Raw genomic sequence first — 26,140 nt, forward strand, 5'->3', positions numbered from 1 at the left:
ATTTCTATGATACAACTAGATCTAGATTTCAGTTACAAAGAAAAAAATGGAAATAGGGAAGAAGGAAGAACATTTATATGCCCAATTAATTTACTGAAGTACAAACCATCTACTTAATTAAAAACAAAACAACAACAAAAAAACAACAACAAAAACCTGTGTATTGAGCACATCCTTTATCAATCTGCTTAACCAACTGAGAGGTAGAGACCCTTATAATCTCCATTACAGTGGTATAGATAGATTGACTAATTGCTCCAGTGACCCAGGTCAGTCCTAATTCCCTCTAATTCCACTGCCTTCCTCATGTCAAAAAGAGTAGGAAGCTTCATCTCTCATCTTTTTAGGTTAGTTTCTGAAAGAAAAATTCGTATAATATAAACTCTCATTTCTGAATTTGTAACAGAGGAATCCATTCCTAGAGGAGTTAATTCAAGGTCACCACTGCTTATAATTGTGTTGTCTCAATACTGTAGCCATTAGTTATGTGTGGTATTGAGCACTTGAAATCTGGCTAGTGCAACTGAGGAACTGAATTTTTTATTTTAGTCAATTTAAATTTAAACTGAAAAACTAATACTGAATTCAAGGGAGAACTTTTAAGTATGTTTGGAATAACTTGGATACATCAATTCAGTTTTTCTTTTTTTTTTTAAGTTTTATTTATCTAAGTATTCTCTACACCTAGCTTGGACTTGAACTTATCAAGAATCACAAGCTCTTTCAACTGAGCCAACCAGGCATACTGTGAATTTACTTTTTCACCTGTAAGCTTTATAAAGTCTAAATGCAGATAAAATATTTCTAATGAAAATTTAAAATCCGAATTGAGAAGTGCTGTTGGTATAAATATTTGCCAGATTTTTAAAACAGCATAAAAATGAAATGCAATGTATCTCATTGATTTCTGTATTGCACACATTGAAATAATATTTTGGGTACATTGTGATAAATAAAATACATTATTAAAATTAATTTTACCTATTTTTTTTTTTTTTACTTTTTTAATGTGGCTACTAGAAAATTTTAACTTACACATGTGGCTCACATCATACTTCTATCAGACAGCATTGGCTTAGAAAAATCTCTAGAAGATGATGGAGCACCTGGATGGCACAGTCAGTTAAGCATCCAACTTTGGCTCAGGTCACAATCTCATGGTTCATGGGTTCAAGCCCTATGTCGGTCTCTTTGCTGACAGCTCAGAGCCTGGAACCTGCTTTGGATTCTGTGTCTCCCTCTCTCTCTGTCCCTCCCCTACTCATGTTCTCTCTCTCTCTCTCTCTCAAAACTAAACATTTTTTAATTAAAAAAAGAAAAAAAAAGAAAAATCTCCAGAAGATGCATCAGTTAAACCAGACCTCTCTCATACTTTACCTACTTCCCCAACTGACCCCACCCCGGCAGAACTTTCCTTACAAAGATCACATCTGTGTAAGTGTCCTCAGTTTCCCATCAGCATCCCAGAGTTCTCCTGAGGCATGTTTACACGTACAGTTAAGGTCATTATGTAATATAAGTAGCAGGGCTATGAGAGAGAAAAGAGGCAGATGCCTCAGGTAAAATAACAAGCTCCAATGAAGGATCTCTTGCCATGTTTTCCTACAGATACAACAATAGGTAAATACTTGGTATTCTCAAATGTTAATATAAATAAGGCCATATACAAACCCCAAATTAATAATTAAGTTTGTCCTATATACAGAGATGCCATTTTATTACTCTAATAATCTTGTGTCATAATCTTTATTCAGCAATAAACTGTCTTTTTCTGTCTTTAAAAACAGAAAAACTACAAAATAGATACAATTGGTAGGTTTTCCCAAGGGACTATTTGATTTTGATAAAAAGAAAAATTGATAGGACTATATATCTCTGTGCTAGATAACTCTCAAGGGTATCAAATTTCACAGGTAAATGTCAAGTATATTTTCTGGATAATGTTAATCAAATTATGTCACTGGTAATTTCCTTGCATGTTGACATTTTAATATTTTGATGACTTCATAAATCAAGGATACTGAATAGGCTCCTTGTTAGATAAGACTTTAAATTAACAAACCATTTATTTATTTATTTATTTATTTATTTATTTATTTATTCTAATGTTTATTTATTTTTGAGATAGACAGAGAGCATGAGCAGGAGAGGAGCAGAGAGAGAGGGAGACACAGAATCCAAAGCAGGTTCATGCAGTAGATGCGGAGCCCCAATACAGGGCTTGAACTCATGAGACCATGACCTGAGGTGAAATTAACAGTCAGACACTTAACTGACTGAGCAACCCAGGTGCCCCAACAAACCATTTTTAAACTGAGGTTTAGTGAGAGTACTTTCATTACTGCCTACTAGCACAGGTGTCATATGACTTTGCATTAATATCCTCATTGGTGCAAATTATAGTGGGAAATCTCAAGAGAATGTGGTCTCAACTCAGCTCCCACAGATATGGAGGTCATGACCTGGGCCTTGGGTGTCTAAGTCTCTAACCAGACAGCTGAGAATCCTCATTTCACCAGATATATCATCAGTAAGTTCTCTGATTAGGTCTCCTCTTTCTCTAGGTAATCTGATTTCTATCCGTGGTTCTATACACAGTATCCTCTAGGTCAATAAAATTTCTGACCATGACCCACTGTAGGAAATATACCCAGACACATACATACATAATACTTAATTTTTAAAAGATTACCTTTACTAAGAAAGATGCTCTCTGATGTTTTCTATGCTATTAATAAGTTATCCAGTTTCTTTTTTAAAAATAAATTGTTTTGAAGACACTGAAATGACTTCAGAACCTACCAAGTGTTGGAACCCACTGTTTGAAAAACACAACTCTAGTCTGCTGAACTACCTCTTGGCTGTAAGGGAACTTTTGAATATAGGAGTAAGATGGCTCTCCAAAGAATGCTGTTTAAAAATACATTGTTTACTATCTGGTATTATTATTAATCTTTTCAATCAATTAAAAAAGAAAATTTATATTATAATCTCATGATAGGATGTGTACTTTTCAGATACATTTGAAAATTTAAATGAGTTCTTTCTTAAACTGCAAAAAAATGACACCAATCACATTAAAGGTTGGAAAGGAAAGACCACAAGCCTACGTAATTTATTTTAAAAGTGTTCACTGAGGATTTTTAGTGTTCCTCTTTGCAGTATTTAGCTAAACATTGGCTTTAAGACACTGTTTTAGAAATCTATCACTCTCATTTGGATTATAATAAATAAGGTGATTAGATTTGAAGATCTATATGAAATTTAAAAACCTAATAGCATATAAGTAAAATAGAGAAAGACAAATACCATGATTTTACTCATGTGTGGAATTTAAGAAACAAAGGGGAAAAAAGGGAGAAAGAGAGAGGAATCCAGAAACAGACTCTTAACTATAAAGAACAAACTGATGATTACTAGAGGAGGGCAGGAGGGGGGGTGAAATAAGTTGTGGGGATTAAAGAGTTCACAATCATGGTGAGCACTGAGTGATGAAAACAACTGTTGAATCACTATATTGTACACTTGAATACAACACTGTAGTTAACTATACTGGAATTAAAATTAAAAAACTTAATAAAAATTTTAAAAAACTCAATAGCATAATAAACTCATTTGAAACCAGCATTCAAAATACTGGCCAATATTGGCAGGAAAGTTTAACAATCTTGAGGCCAAAGCATACTATTATCATTATGTAAGAATTTGCACCTAACATAGACTTTATAATCACTTGTTTGGAAAGAAATCAAATTCCTTTTTACAGCATTAATAACCACATACTATAATTGAAAAGACTTTCAGTAAAGCAGTGCAATTATGAAAAAAGTAATAAAACCAATTGAAAATACCAACTGCAACCTGTCCTGCTACAACCTGTATTCCTTAATGTGCATTATCTCGTATCAGGTAGACCATGGAGAACGGTGACAGTATGACAAGGAAGTGGTGCTGGCTCACACATGTATTTTACAATTAATTTCTCACAATTAAAGATAAACTTTAGGGGCGCCTGGGTGGCGCAGTCGGTTAAGCGTCCGACTTCAGCCAGGTCACAATCTCGCGGTCCGGGAGTTCGAGCCCCGCGTCAGGCTCTGGGCTGATGGCTCAGAACCTGAAGCCTATTTCCGATTCTGTGTCTCCCTCTCTCTCTGCCCCTCCCCCGTTCACGCTCTGTCTCTCTCTGTCCCAAAAATAAAAAAACTTTGAAAAAAAAAATTAAAAAAAAAAAAAGATAAACTTTAGCATGGGGCACCTGGGTGGTTTAGTCGGTTAAGCAGCCTACTCTTGATTTGAGCTCAGGTCATGGTCTCACAGGCTCGAGAGATGAAGCCCCACATCAGGATCTGTGCTGACAACGAGGACTCTGCTTGAGATTCTCTCTCCCTCTCTCTCTCTGCCCTTCCCCTGCTCATGTGTGCTTTCTCTCTCTCTTAAAATAAATAAAAACAAATTTTTAAAAAGACAAACTTTAGCACAATATGAAGATTTACAATAAAAACTGCAAACCACAGCAGGGCCTTCCTTTGGTGTAAATAGTGGCTGATTTACTGGCTTCAAGGATCAGAACCCTTTTCACTGGCTACCTGGTGAAGCTACAGGCATAAAATATGCTACAAAGACATTTTCCATGCTATTTTAAAAACTTAATGAGAAAGCTATAATGTGAACCAGTTTTTTAGTTTTGATGAAATTGCTATTAAAAGCAAATGCCCTAAAGTTCACACCTCTCAAAAGAAAAACCAAGGGCACCAGAGTGTAATGTTGCAAATGTTTGATTAAGGGGGATTCTGGGACTAATGCTAAAAAAGAGGTCTTTAGGCTTCTGTTGGTTACTAGGATTATAACTGTTTTAGTTATTGCTTTCATTACAAAGTCCCATAGGTTGGGAGTAGTCTATTTCCCCCCTAAGCCCTATATTTTCACTGTGCATTTTGTAGGCTTCAAAAAATACATGTATCATGGCCACTAAAATAAAAACAATAAGCATTGTCAAAGATGTGGAGAAAAGGGAATGTTCATGCACTGTGGTAAGGATGTAAAATGGTACAGCCACTATGGAAAATAGTATGGAAGTTCCTCAAAACAGTACTACCATAAGATCGAAGAATTCCAGTTCTGGGTGAAACGGATGAACCAAAGAAAACAAAAACACTAATCTGAAAAGATATATGTACTCCTCTGTTAACTGCAGTATTATTTACAGTAGCTAAGATATGGAAGCAACCTATGAGTCCATTGAAAGACAAATGGATAAAGAACATGGGGGATACATACACACGTGTGCACACACGCACGCACACACACACAGCAGAATATTACTCAGCCATTAACAAGAATGAAATCTTGCCATTTGTGACAACATGTAGAACCTAGAAGGTCTTATGCTAAATGAAATAATTTAAAGACAAATACCATATGATTTCACTTTTATGTAGAATCTAAAAAACAAAACAAACAAGCAAAACAGAAACAGACTCATAAATACAGAGAAAAGAAAACTGTTGGTTGCCAAAGGGGAGGGAGGTGGAGGGGTAAATGAAATAGGTGAAGGGAAACAAGAGGTACAAATTTACAGTTATAAAAAAATAAGTCATGAGGATGTAATGTGTAGCATAGGGAATATAGTCAATAATATTATAATAACCATATATGGTGACAGATGGTAAGAGATTTATTTGGTGATCATTTCATAATGTATATAAATGTCAAATTACTATGTTGTACACCTGAAACTAATATAATATTGTATGTCAATTATACTCCAATAAAAATATTATATAGAGTTGACATCTTGTAAGTATGTACATTTTTAAGGCAGAATTACATGAATCTATGTTGTTAAAATTACGTATTGACTTTAAAAACTTTTTAGTTACTTGTTAAGTTTTAATCTCTTAGTCCTTAGAGATCTACCACATAACTTCTCTACATGGTCTGTTTTTTTCCCGATCCATCTTCTATTCCCCATTGTTTAGCAAAGGTTATGGTCTCCAAAATTTTTTAAGAATTTGACTGAATATATACTTTATCATGTGATGGGATTTCTATATATTAGTTATGTCTTCTGTACTATTTCATCACTAGCCATTCCACTGTATCAGACAGTTAACTATTTTGATACTCATCAATAGCACACACCTCATATGTGAGAATATTATTTCTTTTTCACTTGCAGAGTGCATTGCTAAAATGACATTCACTCACTTGTGGAAATTTCACTAAAATCCTTGATGATTAACTGTTGACTATGCATCAGCACTATTTTTCTTAATTTACTTGAGTATGCCCTCATCCATTGCCAACTTTTTTAGTGCTCCTTGTGTTGTGCAAGCAATGAGGTCCACAAAACAAAACATTTTTTTCATAAAATCACTTTTAAAGATTTCAAATGTTGACAACTCTTTTATATCCATTGTCAGTAATGTTAAATAACATTTTCTCTCTGACTTTCTAATTTCTTATGAATATTACATGAGCACACAGGAAAATGTCCTTTTTCATGATGCTTTTATCCTGTGGTAATCATTCTCTTGATTTTTGGCATCCTCATCATCTCCTTGATGCTTCTCAAAACCACACTAAACTTAATGGAATAGAAGAAATTAACTCATTTGAAGTTCTCCCTATCATTGCACTAATAACTTCTAGTAGAGAGGATAAGGTTATTTTTTTCTTCTTTAGTCTTTGGCTTTCACATTTTGAAATCATTTATGCAATTCTTTGAAAATAGGACTTTTTCTCATCCTTTTTAAACATTTCAATGACAGAAGTACAGTGTTTAAACTTAAACTTTACATTTAAGAAGTATGAAATATCTGACAACATTATTAGCATGTTTTTAAATAAAATATTCAGTTAATCTTGTTTTCATTACTTCAGTAAAAAAAAAAAATCTCATTGGCGAATTAGGCTAACACTGTTAACTGGTCATTTGTGAGCAAAGCCATGAAACAAATTTCCAATATTCAACTGAGTATTATCAACTTCATTTTTGATATTTTAAACCTGTCCTCTTGTAAAACTAGCTGCTAGGCACTATTTCTGGTTTCCTGCAAGCATCCCAGTCTCTAACATCCAAAAGAAAACTCACACTCTTGCTCGCAAAATGAATCACTCTTTCATCCAACAAATATGTATTGAGCTCCAATTATGTGGCAGGGACTGTGTTAAATGTGGAAGACACAGGGTGAACAAGATCAGATAGATCTTTCTCTCAAGAAGTTGGAAGTCAAGAGAGGAAGGCACACAAATCAAATAAGCAAAGTAAGTAATTACAAACTCATGTAAGTTATGTGAAGAAGGGGGTATAGCTCTTTGTTGTAAAGGAATTTGTCCCACAGTCAGGAACGATGACTTCCTAAGGAATTCAAGCTTGAAATAAGATTTGATGGATCAACTGGAATTAATCGAGCAAATGGAGGATACCATGTGCAAAGATTGGTTGAACAGTTGAACAAAGACTAATGTGCTTGGATGCCTTGGTCATAGAGAGCCCCAAAGCCCTTGGTCTTTGCCCGGAGAATCACAGAAATCCTTTGAACAGTTCCAAGCAGAACATGACTGAGGTGAAATTTTATTTGGAAAATATCACTCTGGAGAACAATCTGGAGGGTGATCAGAGTGGAGGAGAGGAAACTAACGAGGGAGATATAACAGAAGCCCTCCTCAGAGAGTTGATGGTTAGCAGCAGCAGAGAGGGAGGAAAGCTGAGGTGTGAGGGATTGGGTGCAAGAGCAGACATGACACATGGGGAAGCAGGGTGTCGAGGGTGACCTTTATGCTTTTATTTTTCTCTGTCCTATCCTGGCACTACATCCATCCAACAAACCCACAGCAGACCTGCGGGACTCTTCTCCCTTCCTCTCCCACTCCCACATCCCAATGGTTCTTTACAGAGACCTTTATCTCTGATAACCATGAGTTTCTCTGTATTTTCAAAGCTGCTGCCTACCTTACCTCATACCCTCGAAACATCTCACCTGGAGTATTCCCTCAGCCTCCTGGGAGTTTTTATGTCTGCAATGTCTATCCCTTTCAATCCATTCCACAGCACCACCAGAGTAATTTGTCATTACCATATTTAGAAGCCTTTGTTGACTTCACCATGGAGGACCAAAGTTCAAGTTCCTGAACTCGACATGCAGGGTTTGTTATGATCTGGCCCCTGGTTTATCACTCATTACTCTGTCTGGATTTCTCTTTCTCCTTCTCCTTCCTATTTTTATCCCTCACTGCCACCTCTCTAAACTGAAATTCAAGCATTGCCTCTTAAAGAAAGAGAGAACAACCTTCAGTTTTCTATGTATCTGAGATAAAGGTAGATAAAAGCCAATCCAAGGCATTCAACCAAAGAACATTCATGGAACTTTCTACTTATCCACTCCTCAAATTTCTTCAACCTGCCTCGAAATTAACTGCATGTATAGAGACATTTCTCCTGGATAACACTTTTTTTTTTAATATTTATTTGTTTTTGAAGGAGAGAGAGAGAGACAGAACATGAGCAGGGGAGGGGCAGAGAGAGAGGCAGACACAGAATCCAAAGCAGGCTCCAGGCTCTGAGCTGTTAGCACAGAGCCCAACGCAGGGCTTGAACTCAAGGACTGCAAGATCATGACCTGAGCCAAAGTCAGATGCTCAACTGACTGAGCCACCCAGGTGCCCCTGGATAACACTCTTTCAATTAGGGTGTTTTCAAGGGCTGGAAAGAAACCCCTGCTCAGACACGTTTATCAATATGAGTATTTATCATCTCACATAATGGGGAGTCCCAGGTTTTTGGCCTGCTCTGACATTCAGAACACTGTAGTCATGCCAAAGCTGGATTCCCTCAGAGTCAGAGATAGTTTTCAGTAGCAGGTGAAGTTACAGGCTTACTAAATCGCTCCAGCAGGAGTGTGTGGTGAGCTTTTCCAGTCACAGCATATTAATCTTTCCCCTCAACAGACCCAGGAACTAGGTCAGTAGTCCTCACCTAGATCAGTAACCATTGCCAGGAGAATGCCAGGTTTTGGTGGGTCTATCTCAGGTTCCTGAACGACTACAAAGAACAGAAACAACTTAGACTAGTGTTTCTCAAAGTGTGGGCCCTCCACCAGCATCAGTATCTTCTGAGAACTTTTTAGAAATGCAAATTCTTTTGCATCTGAAATTCTAGGGGTGTAACCAGGAATCTGTGCCTTAACAAGCCCTCCAGGTGATTCTGACTGGCAAATGCTAAAGCAGAAGCATCAGCTTAGACTAATCAGAACAAGACAGGGGGTCCCTGAATCACATGGACTATGCGGTGTAAAATGAACTCCTGAGTTAGAGTTTGACAAAAATGTAATGTGTGAATGTCTTAGAGTCTGCCCAATTTGAGACTATCTCTCCTTTCTAAATTAGGTTATATTTAAAATTTGTTTTAATTTAATAAGACAGACTTTTCAGGACACCAAGAGATAGAGACTAGCCAAATAGTTTTCAAATGCCCATTATTTCTTATCAAATGCAATGCACAACAATTTCTAGATATTACTTTTTTTTCCCACCTGAAGGTAGAAAGCTTTAATTATTCAATTGAGCTGTCACAAAGTTATTGCTCACACAGTGATGGAGGCAGCTGGCTATTTCTCACCCTACATGGACTACCAAGACTCGTTCCAGGAAACAGAGAGAGTATCTTGGCCTATGACATATTTTCTGTAAGGCAGAAATGACGTGCTCCAGGAAAAATCCAGTTACAACTTTTGGCTTACTTGGGATACAAAAGGACAAGATTTTCCTGACCTACTTACAGAAAACTGAATTATCAACTACTGCAAACAAGCAATCATACTAAATAAAGGCACTTAGCCAAGAGATTGTGCATGCATTCATTCTCAATTAAACAGCCAGTCATCTAGGAAAGGACACAGTGATCTTGACATGCTTTCCTTTAGTAGTCAAAACATATTAATAATCCATGAGATGTAAAAAAGAAAAACATTTATTATTGAAGGACCTGGAATCTCAGACCCTTTCTGGAGATTTTTCTGTGAGTCTCTCATTGGAATGTGAAATAGGTAAGGCTACTTAAAGTGAACTCATCAGGAAAAGGAAAACAGTCCATAGTTATTTGCGTTCTGTTACTGACATCTGTGTCAATTCCAGAAATGAGAAACTCAGTTCCCAAGAGATCATCATTTGTTTTGGGCTATGACCTAGTTTATAAGTAGAGGTTGTTAGTGGCAAATCATACAAACCAACTCAGCTCATTGAAATAGAAAAGGAATATACTGGAGGTTATTAGGTGATTGTATCATTTTCCAGAGAAGTCAGAGATTTGTAGGCCATGCAACCAGAACCATGTCTAGAATCAAACCTCACAACTGGCTGCCTCTTTTCCCAGTAGGCACAAACCCCATGGCTTGTATTATTGATATGGACACTGCAGCCTCTTCCATTGCTTCCATGGAAATTGGCATTAGCTCCCATTACCTCCATCACAGGGATTCTGCCAGGTGCCACCTGTTTTGGGTAACCAGCTTCCAATCCAAAGTCTGTTGCCAGTGGCTCTAATGAGCCAAGTCTAAGTCACACGCCACCCTGGCCCGCAAAAGGAGGGAGGGGAAATGAGTAACTGGTATCGAAAGTGAGAAGGAATTCATAAGGTGGGAATACCCTAACAGAGAAAATTGTTCAAAGGTGTCAAGAAATCCAAAAGAATGGCAAATGTTCACTAGATCCAGACTTAGGATCCTTTATATGTTTACACTCCGCTCTCATTTTACTTTTTTTGCCATCAGGTGTGGGGGAGCAGGCAAACAAGTATAGCAATCACACACTGTCCAAGTGCACACTTGTAGACTAACCATCTTTGTGGATGGAATGATAGAAAGCAAGCAATGACAGCGTGCCCAATGCTGCCATGCTACTTCACCAGACCCGGGACAACATAAGAAAATCTCTATAATAGCAAAAATCTTAACAAAAATTTCAACTGTTCACAAACTAATGGGTTATTAGTCCTAGAGAAAAGGTTAAAATGGAATCTTGTCCAAATCCTTCCATTTAAATAGTTGACTATTTTTTAGCACATTTGTTTATTTTTAAAAAGGCGTATATGACAGAAAACATTGTGGAACCTAAAATTTATAATTTTTAATGAAACCTGACATGAAGCCAGTTTCCTGAGCAGGGAATATTTTTAAGAGAAGATATTCATTATTTTTAAATTGACCTTACTTAATAAGAAATGTGTTAATCTTAGGCAATAGAGGTCAAATAATTAACCACTAGGGGTGTCTATTACTAGGCCACAGACACCCTTGTTCAAATTAGAAAAAAATGTCTTCCTAAATATACTTTTTAGTTCCATATGCTGAAAATTATCATTGTATTCTTATATCCTTAAAACAAAATGATTTACTGCCATCTACCCTAAATGTTGTAACAAATATATAAACTTATATCTAAAAATAAATGTCATCTTTTTGTGTTGTGCAGTGCACAGTGTGCACAACCACACACGATAGCCCTAGTAGCCATCCCTCTCTGCAGCAAATCTACTCTAGAATATATTTTCTTAAATCATTAACTACATAGATACATATGCCATACAGATAGTCTCCTTTATAAAAGATCTTAAAATTCAGTAACTCCAAAAAAAAAAAATTGTCTTTCTCCTATGCAACAATCTTCAGCAAGGGTTGGCAAATTATAGTCTTTGGGACAAATTCAGTGTCCAGCCTGTTTCTGCATTGGTCCTTAAGTTAGGAAAGATTTTTTTACAAATTTAAATGGTTGTTTAAAAAACAAAGAATGTGTGAAAGGGACAACATGTGGCCTGCAAAGCCTGAAATATTATTATCTCTTTACTGAAAAAAATTTGCCAACCCCTGCCATAAAGGCCGATGGGTGGTCCAAGACAGGGGAAGCTCTGTTCCGCAATGCCGTCAAGGACACAGGTTCATTCAGTCATGCTGTTCTACCATCACTCACCCAGGATGTTGTCTTCATCTGCACGGTCAAGGTTGGTTCATCGTCACCCCTTCCACATCCTAGTCAGTGGAAAGGGGAAGGACAAACTGAAGGCCAACCACTCTAGTTTTTAAGAAAGTAAGACCAGTACATCACTTCCCTTTAAATCACATGCCAGAAACATAGCATATGGCCATGGATAACCACAAGATCAGGCGGGAAATGCAACCTCTGGCTGGGCAGTCACGTGCTAAGCTGAAATCGTCAGGTTTTTATTACTAAGAGTAAGCAGGAGAGTGGTAGTGGGAGAAATTAGAAGTCTGTGCCACAGATACTACCCAGAGTCCTCCTGATTTCCTCAGCTGGTACTGAGTAGTTTCAAAAGGTTAAGATCTTCCATCTCACCCACACCACGTATCAGGGTAATTCTCATGGAGCATTTTTTCTCTGTGGGGATTCCTATCAACAACTGACAGCTTCTCTCTCTCTCTCTCTCTCTCTCTCTCTCTCTCTCTCTCTCTCTCACACACACACACACACACACACACACACACACACACACAGGCAAGCAAAGGCATTGGAGGAAGTCAGAGCAGAAGGCCTAAGGAAAAGGTGGGAACACAGTGGGATGAGGCACTCATCAAATAAGAAGGTAGGTATTTCAGGATCCTTCAGCTAATGGCCAAAGTAGCTGAAAATTATAATATCCTCAGCCACTTACTCTCTTCCCCGAGGCTGGTGAAGGCACTCCTACTTGCCTGCCTTCAGCAGAGACTACTACATACAAGAACAGTCTAATAGTCTAATCTGAGGATAATAAACACTAGTCAGGTTCCTGATTCATGCAGGTGAACCCAGTCCTTACTGAAATCAGGCTTCCCATCAGCCTATTTTTATTTGTTGGATATTTTTCAGTGATGGTGTTAAATGGTTAAAATAGATGAGGATGCATGAAACTGTCTCTCTGCTACTCCCCGCTTCGGTTCTCCAGTAAAACACCAGGCAGCTCTGAAAGCCTGAAGAGCTGGTCTGTCTGATTGGGTTGTTGAAGACATTAGCAAAACTGTGGATTCCCCCGAGGAAGAGCGACACCTCTGAATGCCTGTAGCCTTGGGAGGCATGCTAAATCTTCCAGGCCAGGCAAACGTTGGGGAGCTACAGACAGCAGGGAAGGAAGGCTAACACCGAGAGACCCGTAGAGCAGGGGTTTCCCAGGGCACCGAGAGAGGACAGATGATTTGCTGTCAATTGCAGGTTTACCAGAGCACGAGTGCTGTCCTCACCACTAGCCTGTCCCGACCACCCAGGGTCGACAGAACCCTGAGTGGGCAAAACAAAGGAACAGCACACTACACCTAAGGGGGACCAAACAACTGGAGGAAGGAAGACAATGCGGAATAATTCATGGGGGCTCCTAGCAAAATAGAATTACCAGACTAGAGAAGACCATGAGTTTCACAAACAATAACAATAGCCCTTAAGGAGATTCCATTAACACCTAAAACCTCTAGGCAACCAAAAACTATTACATAAAATAAAAATAAAAATGAAAACAAAAACAATTATGTAGGTTAATGATTAGTGTCCAGAAAAAAATAAATGGAAGAAATACCTTAAAACACAGATCACAAAGAAAAAGAGATAGTGTATCTTTTAGAATTCAGTAGCAAATACAGAAACCATTGTAGCTAGTTTAAGCAGAAAGCAGAAAGCAGAAAGAGGGAGGTGGGTGCTTACAAAATTGTGAGTAGGTGCCAGATTACCCCCCACCAAGAACTAGCCCACTCACTTTCTACCTCTGCTACAATCAAGAAGACAAGGAACTGAAAAAGGGATCCACTGCCCCAACTGCAGATTCCAGGAACCACCTCGGCTGGAGCAGTGCCCTGTGTCCTGCCTCCCAACACCCACAGCTAGTGCCAGATGCTGGGGCCCTGTCACTGCTGCCACTGGGAAAACGAGGGTTTCTACGACTATAGGCCTGATTCCTTCTTACTCCACCTTGGGCCTGGTTCATATGCTTGGTGGGAGAGCCACGTTAAATGTGCAACCCAAGCTGAAAGAAAGTCTGACAAATGTGTTCTTTGCTTTTCTCAGGTCCAACATACACAAAAACATATTAAAAGGAGTCATATTATCTCCCATATATAATGTACTGTACATTTGTCACTATTTTTGTCTGTCTGGCAAATTCTCTCACAATACTGTCCTTCACAAATTCCAGGATGCACACTTTTTCACAATTAAATATCTCTGAAATCAGATGCTTCTGACTCTCACTGACATCTTAGATTACCCCCATTTCAGGATCATTCAAAGGGGAAAGTAAATGTTCAATAAACGTTGGTTATTACAGTTATTAACCTCATTTAAAAAGAGGGAGATTAATGGCAGTTTGACATTTTAAAATTGGCCGAGCATCTCATTATGGTTATAAAATAGGATAGATAACTCATATTTTGTACCATGATGCTCATACAGAGCAATCTGTACATTTTATATCCATGATTTGCAAATACAAATTCCCAACCATCAGTATCTGCACAGTAACTGGCAAATCAAATCCCCAACACAGCAATAACACAACCAATTCTGAGGTTAAAAAGAGAATGTGAACTGATTTTGAAGTAAGGCGCAGTCAATGCTTAGGAAAAATTACAAATGGCAGTACAGAAAAAATTGTTACATGTTGATAATTTTAATTTAAATTTTTATAAAAGATTCCATATCAGCTGGGAAATAAAAAAATGAGGAGATAAGTAATATGCAAAACAGTGTCACTATTCTTTAGCTAAAAAAGATTTGGATTTGAAAGAAGAAATAAACGTTAGCTTCTAAAAAAAGACACTATTCTTGAGGGACATGGCGTATATTTCATACATAAGAGTAATCCACTTTTAAATTTTAGGAGCGCTATTTTAACTGTATTAAAAATTAGCGATAACGGGTGTCCGGGTGGCTCAGTCAGTTAAGCGGCAGACTTCCGCTCAGGTCATGATCTCACAGTTCCTGGCTTCAAGCCCCACATCCGGCTCACAGCCTGGGGCCTGCTTTGGGTCGTATGTCTCCTCTCTCTCTCTGCCCCTTCCCCGTTCGTGCTCTCTTTCAAAAATACATAAATATTTTAAAAAAGAGTTACTGCTAACCTTTCTGGATGAAATCTTTAGAGATTAACGGTATTTTTTTTTTCCCGGTTGGGAAACTAGCCCCAGTACAAGGAGAGACAGAAGAACGCAGCGGCCCCTCCAAAGTGGTAGGTAGCAGGTTTAACAAACAAGGGACTTTACTTACGAGGCTTGTCTCTGGCGGCCGCAAGACGAGTAGATTGCCACACCTGCCTGCCTGAATCTTAAGTTTACATAGAAGACTTACCTGGGTTCAGTCTCCAATATCACGCAGAGAGTCTCAACAACACGTAACTCTCTCAAGGCTATGTCCTTGAAACACAGAAACAGCTCCGGCTGTGGTAACGTGGGCAGAACATAACATTGCAAGGACTGGGGAGGCGGCGGCGGAGTCTCTGATTGCCCGGATCTAGCTCTTGGGTCAATCAGAGGTCATGTCCTCTAGATGACTTCCCCCAACATAATTCAAAATGAAAGTCTTTTAAGAGGACTGCCTCTTTTACATATTCATTTGAACTATTTAAATCAGATCAACTCTAGCTGAGCCTTCAGCGTTTTATTTATTTATTTATTTTTTTTTATGTTTTACTTTTGAGCCTTAAGCATTTTAAAAGGTAAAACAGACACCGGACTTCGTGTTCTGCACAAACATACACGGTGCTCGGACCTTATGACAGACCTCTAATTGCCCGTGCAGTCAGGCCTCTAATAGGCGTGAAGACACCCAGATCTTTCCAGTCAGCGCACTTACCAAGCTGTTATGTAAGTGCTACATTTATTCTCTCTCTCCACTCAGAAGGCAAGCATCAACTCAGTCTTGCTATTTTTTTGTCCCTGGTACCTGGCCCAGGGCATTCTCAATAAACATTTATTGAATAAATTGTCAAATGAATGGTGGAGCAATAGTCCTATGGAAAAGAAAAAAAAAAAAAAAAAAAAAACACTCTAAGGGTATTGAAATTCAAAATAGTCCTAAAAATGTCTCTCAGGTCTTATAGTATTTTCTTCCAGGAAAGGAGGCAAAATTACAAAGTAGCTGACTTCCTCTTTACAGGAAAATCCCTTCTTTAAAACAAAAGAAATATATACTTCATTGTGAAGTATAGCACACATACACAAAATAAGAGAAATACATGTACAGTTTAACTTAGGACCCAGATTGAGAAGTAGAACATTTCTAGGACCCCAAAAACACCTCCACACCCCCCTCTACATTCCCAGTTCACCTCCTACAATACCTGCCAGTGACCACCCTCTCTATTTCTTCTCCAGATAACCAAAGTCACTATTGTCCTAATATTTGTGGGAATAATTTTTGTTTTACCATCTATGTTCACATGCCTAAATTACATAGTTTGATTCAACTATTTACTTTTTTTTTAAGTTTATTTGTTTTGAGAGAGAGAGTGGAGGAGGGACAGAGATACTGGGGTACAGAAGGTCTGAAGCAGGCTTTGTGCTGACAGCAGAGAGCGGAATACTGGGCTTAAACCCATAAACGGTGAGATCATGACCTGAGCCGAAGTAGAACACTCAAGCCACTGAGCCACCCAGGCATTCCTGATTTAATTCTTTCACTAGTGAGTTCCTTTGGTTCATCAAGAGTAGGTTATGATTCCAACTATTCAAGAATATATCATGTCTAATGAGTAAAAACTGGATTGCATATGAAGTGGATAACAAAAAAAAAAAATGCCTTTCCTTATATCACACACAGATAAAACAAAGTTTTACAAATACTAACAATTTTCATAATTAGAAAAAGGACAAGAGAATAAAAACAATTCAGAGCAACATGTTTATTGAAGCCGTAGCTAAGCTTTCATTTACAAGCAAATATACTCAAAGGGAAAAAAAAAAAATCACAAGACAATATTTTCAAATGTTATACCATCTACATAAAAATTAAACTTGCAGAATTTACAAATTAATATTCTGAGCAGACCGATAAATTATACATCCTTTTGCAAAATCCAATCTACAGCATTTAAAAATTCATACAGTTACAAGGTAAGACATTCTTTACAATCTACTTATTTACATACCTTTTCCCACCGCAAATGATAGAGCTCTCATAACTACCAAGGTTTGCAAACACAGTGTATTTAAAATATATTTAGCAGCATATAAAAAAATTAGATAAAAGGGGAAGGAAATACTATTAAATAAAAATGAAATTAAAAGGGGATAATAGAAACAACTCCATAGGAAAATAGATCAAAATATATTTCTGTTAGGACATCAAAATTGTCTTCCATCGCAGAATGTATGCACAGCACTAATAAAACAATTTAACAGCATTTTAGTCCTGAGCACAGAATATAGCACAGCTGTAAAACTTTGGTCAATACAAGTAAACATCAACATTTAACACAAACTGTTTAACATTTTCTGTTAGTAGAGGACGGTCAATTCCACCTTATGCAAAATCATCAATCATATTCTCCTATCTTATTTTTTTCCATTATATTAAAAGAGCTTCGAAATTTGGGAACCCTCTATAGACTGATATAAATACCAGACAGACGGACCACAATTTGACTAACATTCCCAGTATGTTTAAATATATAAATCATCTGAACAGACTATATGACGAATTACCAATGGGTTGCATTGTATTCTGGGGGTTTTCTGTCACAAAAGCAGTCATCTTACAATTCAAATAATTTTAAGGTGTTTTTTAATAGCTAGGCACAAAAATCCAGCCACAATAAAGTGTGAACCAAGCAGTATACCGATTATAGGATATATATGTTTGGGAGATATTAAAATTAAGCACACAGGCTAGTACACAGTTTTATTAGAATACCATTTATATTCAGCAGTTGGATTCAGATATATTTTCCAGTTAATCCAATTCATAAATTTTCACCTATTAGGCAACTTTTCCATAATGAACGTACAGAGTATTATCACAGTATTCAGTTTATGACTATCTTCACTCATGTTTAATTACTGGCAATATCTTCCCCCAGATCTCCTATGTCAGAGATCTGACCATCTTGCAAATTGCGAGCCTTCCAAATTCTCACAGTTCGATCACTACGGAACAAATTAAAAATGAACACGTGAAAAGAGGCAGGAAGATAAAGAAATAGCTTTTAGAATTACTGTGAAAACATTTTCTGAAGAGGACTTTAATATATGTAAGTAAAAATATACATTGTCCCATAAGTATATCAAACAGATACACATAATAATATTAAAAATAATTCATCTTATCAAGGGCTTACTATATGGCAGGCATTGTTAGTATGTGCCCTTTATATATAAATACATTCAATTCTCTTTAACTACCATAGAGATAGATAATGCTATTATCCCCTTTATATTGATGAGCAAATTTAGGTCCAGAGAGGTTAAGTAATTGGCTCAAAATTACAAAGTACATGACAGAACCAAGATTTCAATCTAGGCAGTTTGGTTCCAGGGCCCCACCTCCTAATCACTACACTGGATCTGCACTCATTATTTCAAAAAACAATACGCGATACAACATTGGTCAGAGATCTTCAGGCACAACAGCCCAGAGTAAGGTTACAGTAAGGCTTCTGGGACGGGAGGAGATTGGAGCAGGGATTCCAGGAATTGGTGAATCTGGCAAGAGTCAGAATTATGTTCACATGAAATCAGCGTAAGCCCATGGAAAAAGCAAGAGGCTACTGAGAAGTGGACTAATACTCCACTATCATGGAACATAGAAGATTCAAAGTGTTTCTGAGAAAACTTGTTTTTGTTCACCCACCTTGTGGGTACTGGGGAATAGTCATTAAACAATCATATTTCTTACTGTATTTCTCATAGCTTTAAGGGAGTGTTACTTTTCTCCAATTATCTAATAAAGTCAAAGCTAAAAGAAAGAGTTTCCATAGAATTTCATAGTTAAAAGGCATTTCAGAGATTATGCAGTCCATTTCAAGGATAAAGAGAGTTTAGTTACCTGTCCAATGTAACATAGTAAAGGGCAGAGGTGAGCCTCGGATCCAGGCTTTCTAGTTTTTAATCAATAATCTTTGTTCTCCCTAAGAGTTCTTATTACAAGCAAAAAAGAAACTTTCTTTTTCTTTTTTTGAATCTATATAAGATGATAGATGTTAACTAAATTTATTGTGATAATCATTTTACAATATATGTAAGTCAAATTATTATGCTGTATACCTTAAACTTATACAATGCTGTATTTCAATTATATCTCAATAAAACTGGGGGAAAATAATAGTCTTCTCACCAACCCACACAGCATATGTATATTGGTAACAGCAAGGGGATATGTTCCTTCATCCACCTACTCATCTACCCATTCATTTATTCAGCCATCCATTCAACAAATACTTATTGAGAACTTGCTATGTTCCAGGCAATATTCTAGGTGCTTGGGACAATTCTTAAAAACAAACAGATAAATAACAAAACCCTCTTCTGTTGTAGCTTACACATTCTAACAAGAGAAGATAGACAGTAAATCACAATAATTAAATTATGAAGTTTATTAGAAAGTAATCCATGTTATAGAAAAAGAAAAGACTGCATGGTAAAGGGAATTGGGTGCTAGGTGATAGAAGGGTTTCAATTTTAAATACAATGGCAAGGTTACTCTTAGTGAGAAAGAAGGACATTGGAAGAGAGTCAGGATCTCTGAAGGCAAAGCATTCTGGGCAAAGGGAGCATTCTGTACTATGGCTGAAATGAGGTGATGTGTTCAAGGACCAGTAAAGAGGTTACTGGGGACTACAAAACAAGGAGCAAGTCTAGAAAGAGCAAGTGCTAAAAGGAAAGGTGAGAGAAATAACAGATGCTCAAAAGGTCACATCAAGTACGGCTTCTACTCTAGGTGAAATAGGGGACCAATGCAAGGTTTTGAGCAGAGAAGGAATATGATCTAATCTGTGTTTTAAAAGGATTATTCTGGCTTCTGTGTTGAGAGTAGACTACATATGAACAAGGTACCTTGTTTAGGAGCTACTAGTAATAATCAGTTCTTGTAGTAATCCAAGAGCTGATGGCAATTAAAATCAGTGAGTTAGAAGATATGGTGAGAAGTGGTCAGATTCCAAATATAATTTAAAGGTAGAATACCAACAGGATTTGCTCAAGGACTGGCTATGGAGTATGAAAGGAAGGAATGAAAGTTTCTATCTAGCCTGATCAACAGAGAAGACAGAGATGCCAAAGGATGAGCAGGTTTCCTGGGAAGGTTGGGATTTCAGCTTAGGACATACTAAGTCTGAAATTATCAAATTTCCACTACTAGTCATAACCAAGTAATTTGAAGCAGGTTAGCTCTCCTGCTGCAAACAAAGTAAAAATCTGACAAAATATATGGAACAACTATTTTCAAATACTGGACCATGGGGGAGTACAGGACTGTTGTCCCTGAGAAAAGGGAGAGGGGTGAGCTTCATGACAGCCCTGGCTGTTGCTTTGGAAACACCTCCCAGGGAGGAAGAACTCAAGCAGAAAACTACAGAAGCACTAAGTTGAAGATATAGAAATAAATACCTGGGGGATGTGGAGTAGTTGGAATTTTCAGGATCGAGGAGAGAAGAGGAGAGAGCTATGCAGAAAGAACTATGGAGCTGTGGGAAAAAAAACTCCATAAATCTATATAAGGGCCACTAATGTCTCTGAATACTAAGCTACACCATGAGTAGAGTAAGATTATAAGGCCAAGCAAAAACCCAAAAAACAAAAAGAAACAAACAAACAACAACAACAACAACAACAACAACAACAACAACAAACATCTACTAGTGAGCTATAAATTGAACAATTCCCAGAGCCCACAGAGGGCTATGAGCTGTTCACATTCTGATAAGTAAGGAGAAATCATCAAACACTTATGGTATTCAGTAGAAATCCAAGAATTAAAAATCAGTCTCAAAAAGATGAAGCTGAACCACAAGAAACTTAACTTCCTGACGAAGTCCAATGCTCTTTAGAAGAATACAACAAAATCCAGATCTTAAAACACAATATAATGTTCAACATCCAGTAAACTATTACTTGACAAAAAAGACACAGGTAAAATGAGCCCCATAATCATAAGAAAAATTAATCAATACTACAGATCCAGATTTATAAATAAATACATAAATAAATAAAAAGTAACAAATCTAGAAATATCAGATATGATGGAATTATTATATAAGGACTAAGTTATAAAATGCCTCAGTTTTCCCACCTGTAAAATCGAGATTATAATACTATTTACCTTCTAGAGTTCTTATGAAGATACATGAATTAATGCCTGGAAAGAACTTAGAACAATGCCTGGTAAATACTAAGCACTATACAAGTGTGTGCTAATTAACAAATAAGTGGAACTAATTTGAAAATAGCCTTTCTGACTTTATTGGTTATTTTCCTGATTTTTAAATTACATAGTAAATACATTTGCATCTGGTGCACCATGGACATACTGAGAAAAAGTTCAGTTCTTCAAAAATAAGACTATATTGTGGAAGAGAGTTGTTACAGTAACATCATACTTCACCCACCAGACCTCAGTGATATATAATACTTTTATAGTCTTATATTATGTGTCCCACAACTTTGGGAGGTATCAGTTATTTTCCATAAATTACCAAGGACACAGAAAGTTTCCAAGAGAATAAACAAAAGTGGTGAGTCTTGAGAAAGTAATATATCTTGGAAATAACATCAATTGAAGCACCAAAGGTAAGCACCTTAGAAAAACACAAAATAAATCAACTTTGAAGTACTTTGGAGATATGAGAAAGTAAATCTAAATGAAAAGAGGGATTTGATGAAAATAGCACAAATAAGAAGAGATGCCATAGAAATAGAGCAGAACTTTCAAAATAAAATCAAGGTAATCATACATTTAAGATAGATGAATCAAGAAGGTGATCTGATTAAATTAAAATGTGCAAAAATGACCAAAAGGAGATTTTCAAGATAGCTATTCATGAGACATTATATTTTATTTGAATGAAACCAATGCCTCACATTAGGGTATATATATTTTCCTTTCCAAATTACTTATATACATATTATGTCATTTTTATGGTCACAACAACTCTCCACTTCCTTCAAGCGTCTTCTTAAATGTCACTTACTCAGTGAGGCCTTCACCCACCACCCTATTGTGTAACTCCCTCCCCATGATACTCTCTTCCCTGTACCCTGCTTTATTTTTCTTCCTAGGCACCTGTCACCATATAATATATTTTACTTATTTCTTGTCTTTTTTTCCCCTTAGAATGAAACTGGGGGTTTGGATCTGTTTTGTTCACAGGTCTTCCCAAGAGTCTGGAACAGTGCCCAACTTTGGAGATTCATCATGAATGAAAAAATAAGCAAATGAATCCAGCCTTCCTAAGAGGGAGGAACCAGATAGTATTACTATGTACTTATACAGCCGAGCCTTGAACAACACAGATTTGAACTATGAGGGTCCACTTACATGTGGATTTTTTAATAAACATAGCACAGTACTATAAATGTATTTTCTGTTCCTTACAATTTTCTTAATAACATTTTCTTTTCTCTAGCTTCCTTTATTGTAAGAATACAGTATTTAATACATATAAAATATAAAATATGTGTCAACTGACTATATTATCGGTAAGGTTTCCAGTCAACAGTAAGCTATTCTTAATTTAATTTGGGGGAAGTCAGAGTTATATCTGGATTTTCAACTCTGCAGGGGTCAGGGTCCCTAAGCCCACATTGTTCAAGAGTCAACTGTACTATAAACAGAGGCAGAAGGGGAACAGAGATTTTTTAAATGATTTGTTCCAAATGAGAAGAATAGCAAGTTTGTTGACTTTCTGGAATTAGTCACCTGTAAATGATTTTTTTAATTAAAATCACCAGGGGAACATCTAGCATCAGACTTGCTAGTTAAGCTGAGTGCTAATACAGAAGTAACACTATTCTCATGTAATCTTGGGATTAAATGCAGTGACCAAGGTGAGAATCAGAAAATATGAATAAGAGATCTTAAATAGACATTACAATGACTGTAATAAAAGGGTTTCATGTGTTCTGTGTTTCCAGTTATTTACAACTTACAATATTTATTAAATCTGAACACAAACAGCCAATATAGAAAAAAATCACATAGGAAAAACTTACTCGGCTGCAGTAAAAATGTGGGTGGAATTAACACATATGGCATTGATAGGACTATCATGACCCTTCATTTCTCCGACTGGCACAAAAGTATCCATGTTCCAAAGCTTCAAAATGCCCCCTCTGCAGCCACTGAGCAAAACCGGGTGCCCTGGCACCACTCCTAGGGCACAGACCCAATCCTTATGTGCATTTGGAACTTGCTGGAGAAAGAAAGAGAAATAAGCCGCTGAAGAGGAGCCTTCCAAAATGACAGTTTCACACCAAAGTAAGTTTCGAACATTTGTTGACAAAACAATATTTAGACCACTCAATGGCCTGGAAGCCATAAAGAAATTTTCTTTTTTTTTTTCTTTTTTTTTTAATTTTTATTTATTTTTGACAGAGAGAGAAAACACAAGTCGGGGAGGGGCAGAAAAAGAGGGAGACACAGAATCTGAAGCAGGCTCCAGGCTCTGAGCTGTCAGCACAGAGCCCAACGTGGGGCTTGAACCCACGAACCATGAGATCATGACCTGAGCCAGAGTCGGACGCTTAACTGACTGAGCCACCCAGGTGCCCCACAAATCATTTTCTATGCAATCATTCTTAATGATTTAAAGAAATAAATTTGCAATTTGCATTCCAATTTGCCTCAATTATTATCAGTGTTATCAATATTAAAACTTATAATATTAAAAGTCTTGAAGAATCTCAAAGACCCAGCAAGTACACAGAATTTTTTGCATGACATTCTCTTCATGGGAGTTAAGTATCTCACCTTTCTCCAAAATGTATTTAATTCAACAAGTTTGAAAACTACAACCTGGTATGTAGATAATAAGGACCGCTTCATAAAATCACTGCCTTCAACCTTTAGTAGAGAACATGGAAGCCTAAGGCTTTTTGTAGAAAACTAAAGTAGAGCTCACATATATTTCATAATGAGTAAACAATACTTATACACTCAAATTATATGACTACATTTAGGTATAAATATATTTATATGAATAATATAAAAGTCACAACCATGAATGTATATCTATAAAAGCTTTTGAGGAGCTCCTGGGTGGCTCAGTAGTTTAAGCGTCCGACTTCAGCTCAGGTCATGATCTCACAGCTCATGAGTTCAAGCCCCATGTCGGTCTCTGTGCTGATAGCTTAGAGCCTGGAGCCTGCTTCAGATTGTGTGTCTCCCTCTCTCTCTGCCCCTCCCCAACTCACGCTCTGTCTCTGTCTCTCTCTCTCAAAAATAAACATCAAAAAAAATTTTTTAAAGAACGCTTTTGAAAGCAATATGTTCATCTGTTGCCAAGTTTGTTCTATTGACATTCATGCTACTTGTTCATTTTGTTTTCAACTACTCTTATCTAGAAGGTATTATTCAATATTGAACGTTGCCCTTCTCATAATTTGTAACCCTGGTAGCTGAAGATGAAACACTCTTTGAGAGGCTCTTCAAGGTCTTATATAGACTACTGGTGGCTTTGAAGTACCCACTTCATCCCATGAAAAGTTTTACATTACCTGTAGAAGGTCTTTTTGAGCTAAGTCCCATTTCTTGATTCCATTATCTCTGGATCCACTAAATAGGTTATCCCCTTGTATGGTTAGCGCTTCAATGCCATCATAATGAGGGGGCTCAAAATTGTGGGTGGGACTCACAGTTCCCAGAGCCCCTTCAGTTACGTCAAACATCTAAAAAAGGAGAGAAAAGGGGGGCATCCTATGTAACTTATAAATAAGCATCTATATGTGTTCATACATAGAAACACATACACATGTATATTAACCAGATATGACTTGTTTTGTTACAATATTTTACTAATTAACTAAATTAACCTTGTATAAATGATTCAGGAAGAACCCAGGCCCTATATTCATGCTACTTTTGCTTATATGTCACATGCTTATATGTCTATAGGCTTTTTAGAAAGGCAACCAATTTTTTCATGTATGGTGAACAAACTATATGTTCAATAACAAAAATACTACATATCAATCCAGTTGAAAGTCAGAAAAATGATATGACTGTTATTTAGGCACTATAATGTAGCTCTGCAATCCTGGTGGCCATCTCAAATTCCCCTCAAAGTTGCTATTCTAAACCTTCTACTCTACTCAGTTGTCATCATCTCTCTTAGCTATTGACCTTATGATTTCCTGAAAAGGGTCACATGATCAAAAATAAACTTTCTGGACTCTTCCCTCCATTTCAAAAGTTTCCTTTTATTTTCAAACATTCTCTTACTCTTCTCTTCTTTTTAGATGCTAACGTGTGCTTCCTGCTTCCCAGGGTTCACATCTTTGATATGGTTCTAACTCCTACCACCTCCATCACTTACCACCACTTCCCCCAACACTTTCCCTCTCCAAAGGGCCTGCTTCCTAAACAGATAGAAATACTCAAGTCTACCAAATACACAATACTCTCATTTTAACCACTCTATTTTCGTGTCACTAACCCACTTCTCATCTCTTAATCTTAGGTTCCAAAAAGAGTAGTTATACTTTTCCTATCTCCTTTGTTACTGCATTCTCTTTTTATTCCTATAGGTTCCTACAGGAATTCACAAGGCTGAGTCCTGTCAACCTCTGTCTCTTTGGTCACATCAACTACTCTAACTCCTGAACATCTGCTTCTTTCAAATGGCTCCCAAATCTGCGTGTCTAGTCATAACTTACCTGGAGTTCTAGAATTGCCTTTCAAATGGCCTACTTGCCTATAGGAGGATGACTTCTCTTACTTAGTATCTCAAATTTAACATTTCCAGAATCAAATTGTGCATCTTCCCTCATCTGCTAATTTCATAAAATCTGAAGACCATACTAAACTCAGTGTAAAAGATGGTGACAATGAGACTTAAGCATTAGCTGGATGACTGAGCCAAACATCATTAAAATCCCTCCAAAACAATCTTCTATGAAAAATGAGAATATGGGATTGAATTATAAGACAATAAAATCAGGAACTATTGAATGAGGAAAAAGATCAA

The 26,140-nt window shown here is 37.0% G+C and overlaps 1 protein-coding gene across 13 annotated transcripts in view; it reads right to left on the reverse strand.

Annotated features, from left to right (window-relative positions):
* Positions 1–16,852: 16,852 nt before the first annotated feature.
* The window catches only part of KIF21A (kinesin family member 21A), a 149,314-nt gene continuing 140,026 nt past the window's right edge, over positions 16,853–26,140 (reverse strand). For all 13 annotated transcript variants that reach the window (XM_045465116.1, XM_045465115.1, XM_045465117.1 and 10 more), the window contains 3 exons: positions 24,672–24,842; positions 23,169–23,368; positions 16,853–18,110 (listed from right to left, as the gene is read on the reverse strand). In XM_045465116.1, the coding sequence (XP_045321072.1) occupies positions 18,017–18,110; positions 23,169–23,368; positions 24,672–24,842 (465 nt within the window). In that variant the 3' untranslated portion in view covers positions 16,853–18,016. The remainder of the gene's footprint in view (positions 18,111–23,168; positions 23,369–24,671; positions 24,843–26,140) is intronic.

Source organism: Leopardus geoffroyi, chromosome B4 (assembly GCF_018350155.1).
Source record: "Leopardus geoffroyi isolate Oge1 chromosome B4, O.geoffroyi_Oge1_pat1.0, whole genome shotgun sequence".
In the NCBI taxonomy this organism is placed as follows: Eukaryota; Metazoa; Chordata; class Mammalia; order Carnivora; family Felidae; genus Leopardus; species Leopardus geoffroyi.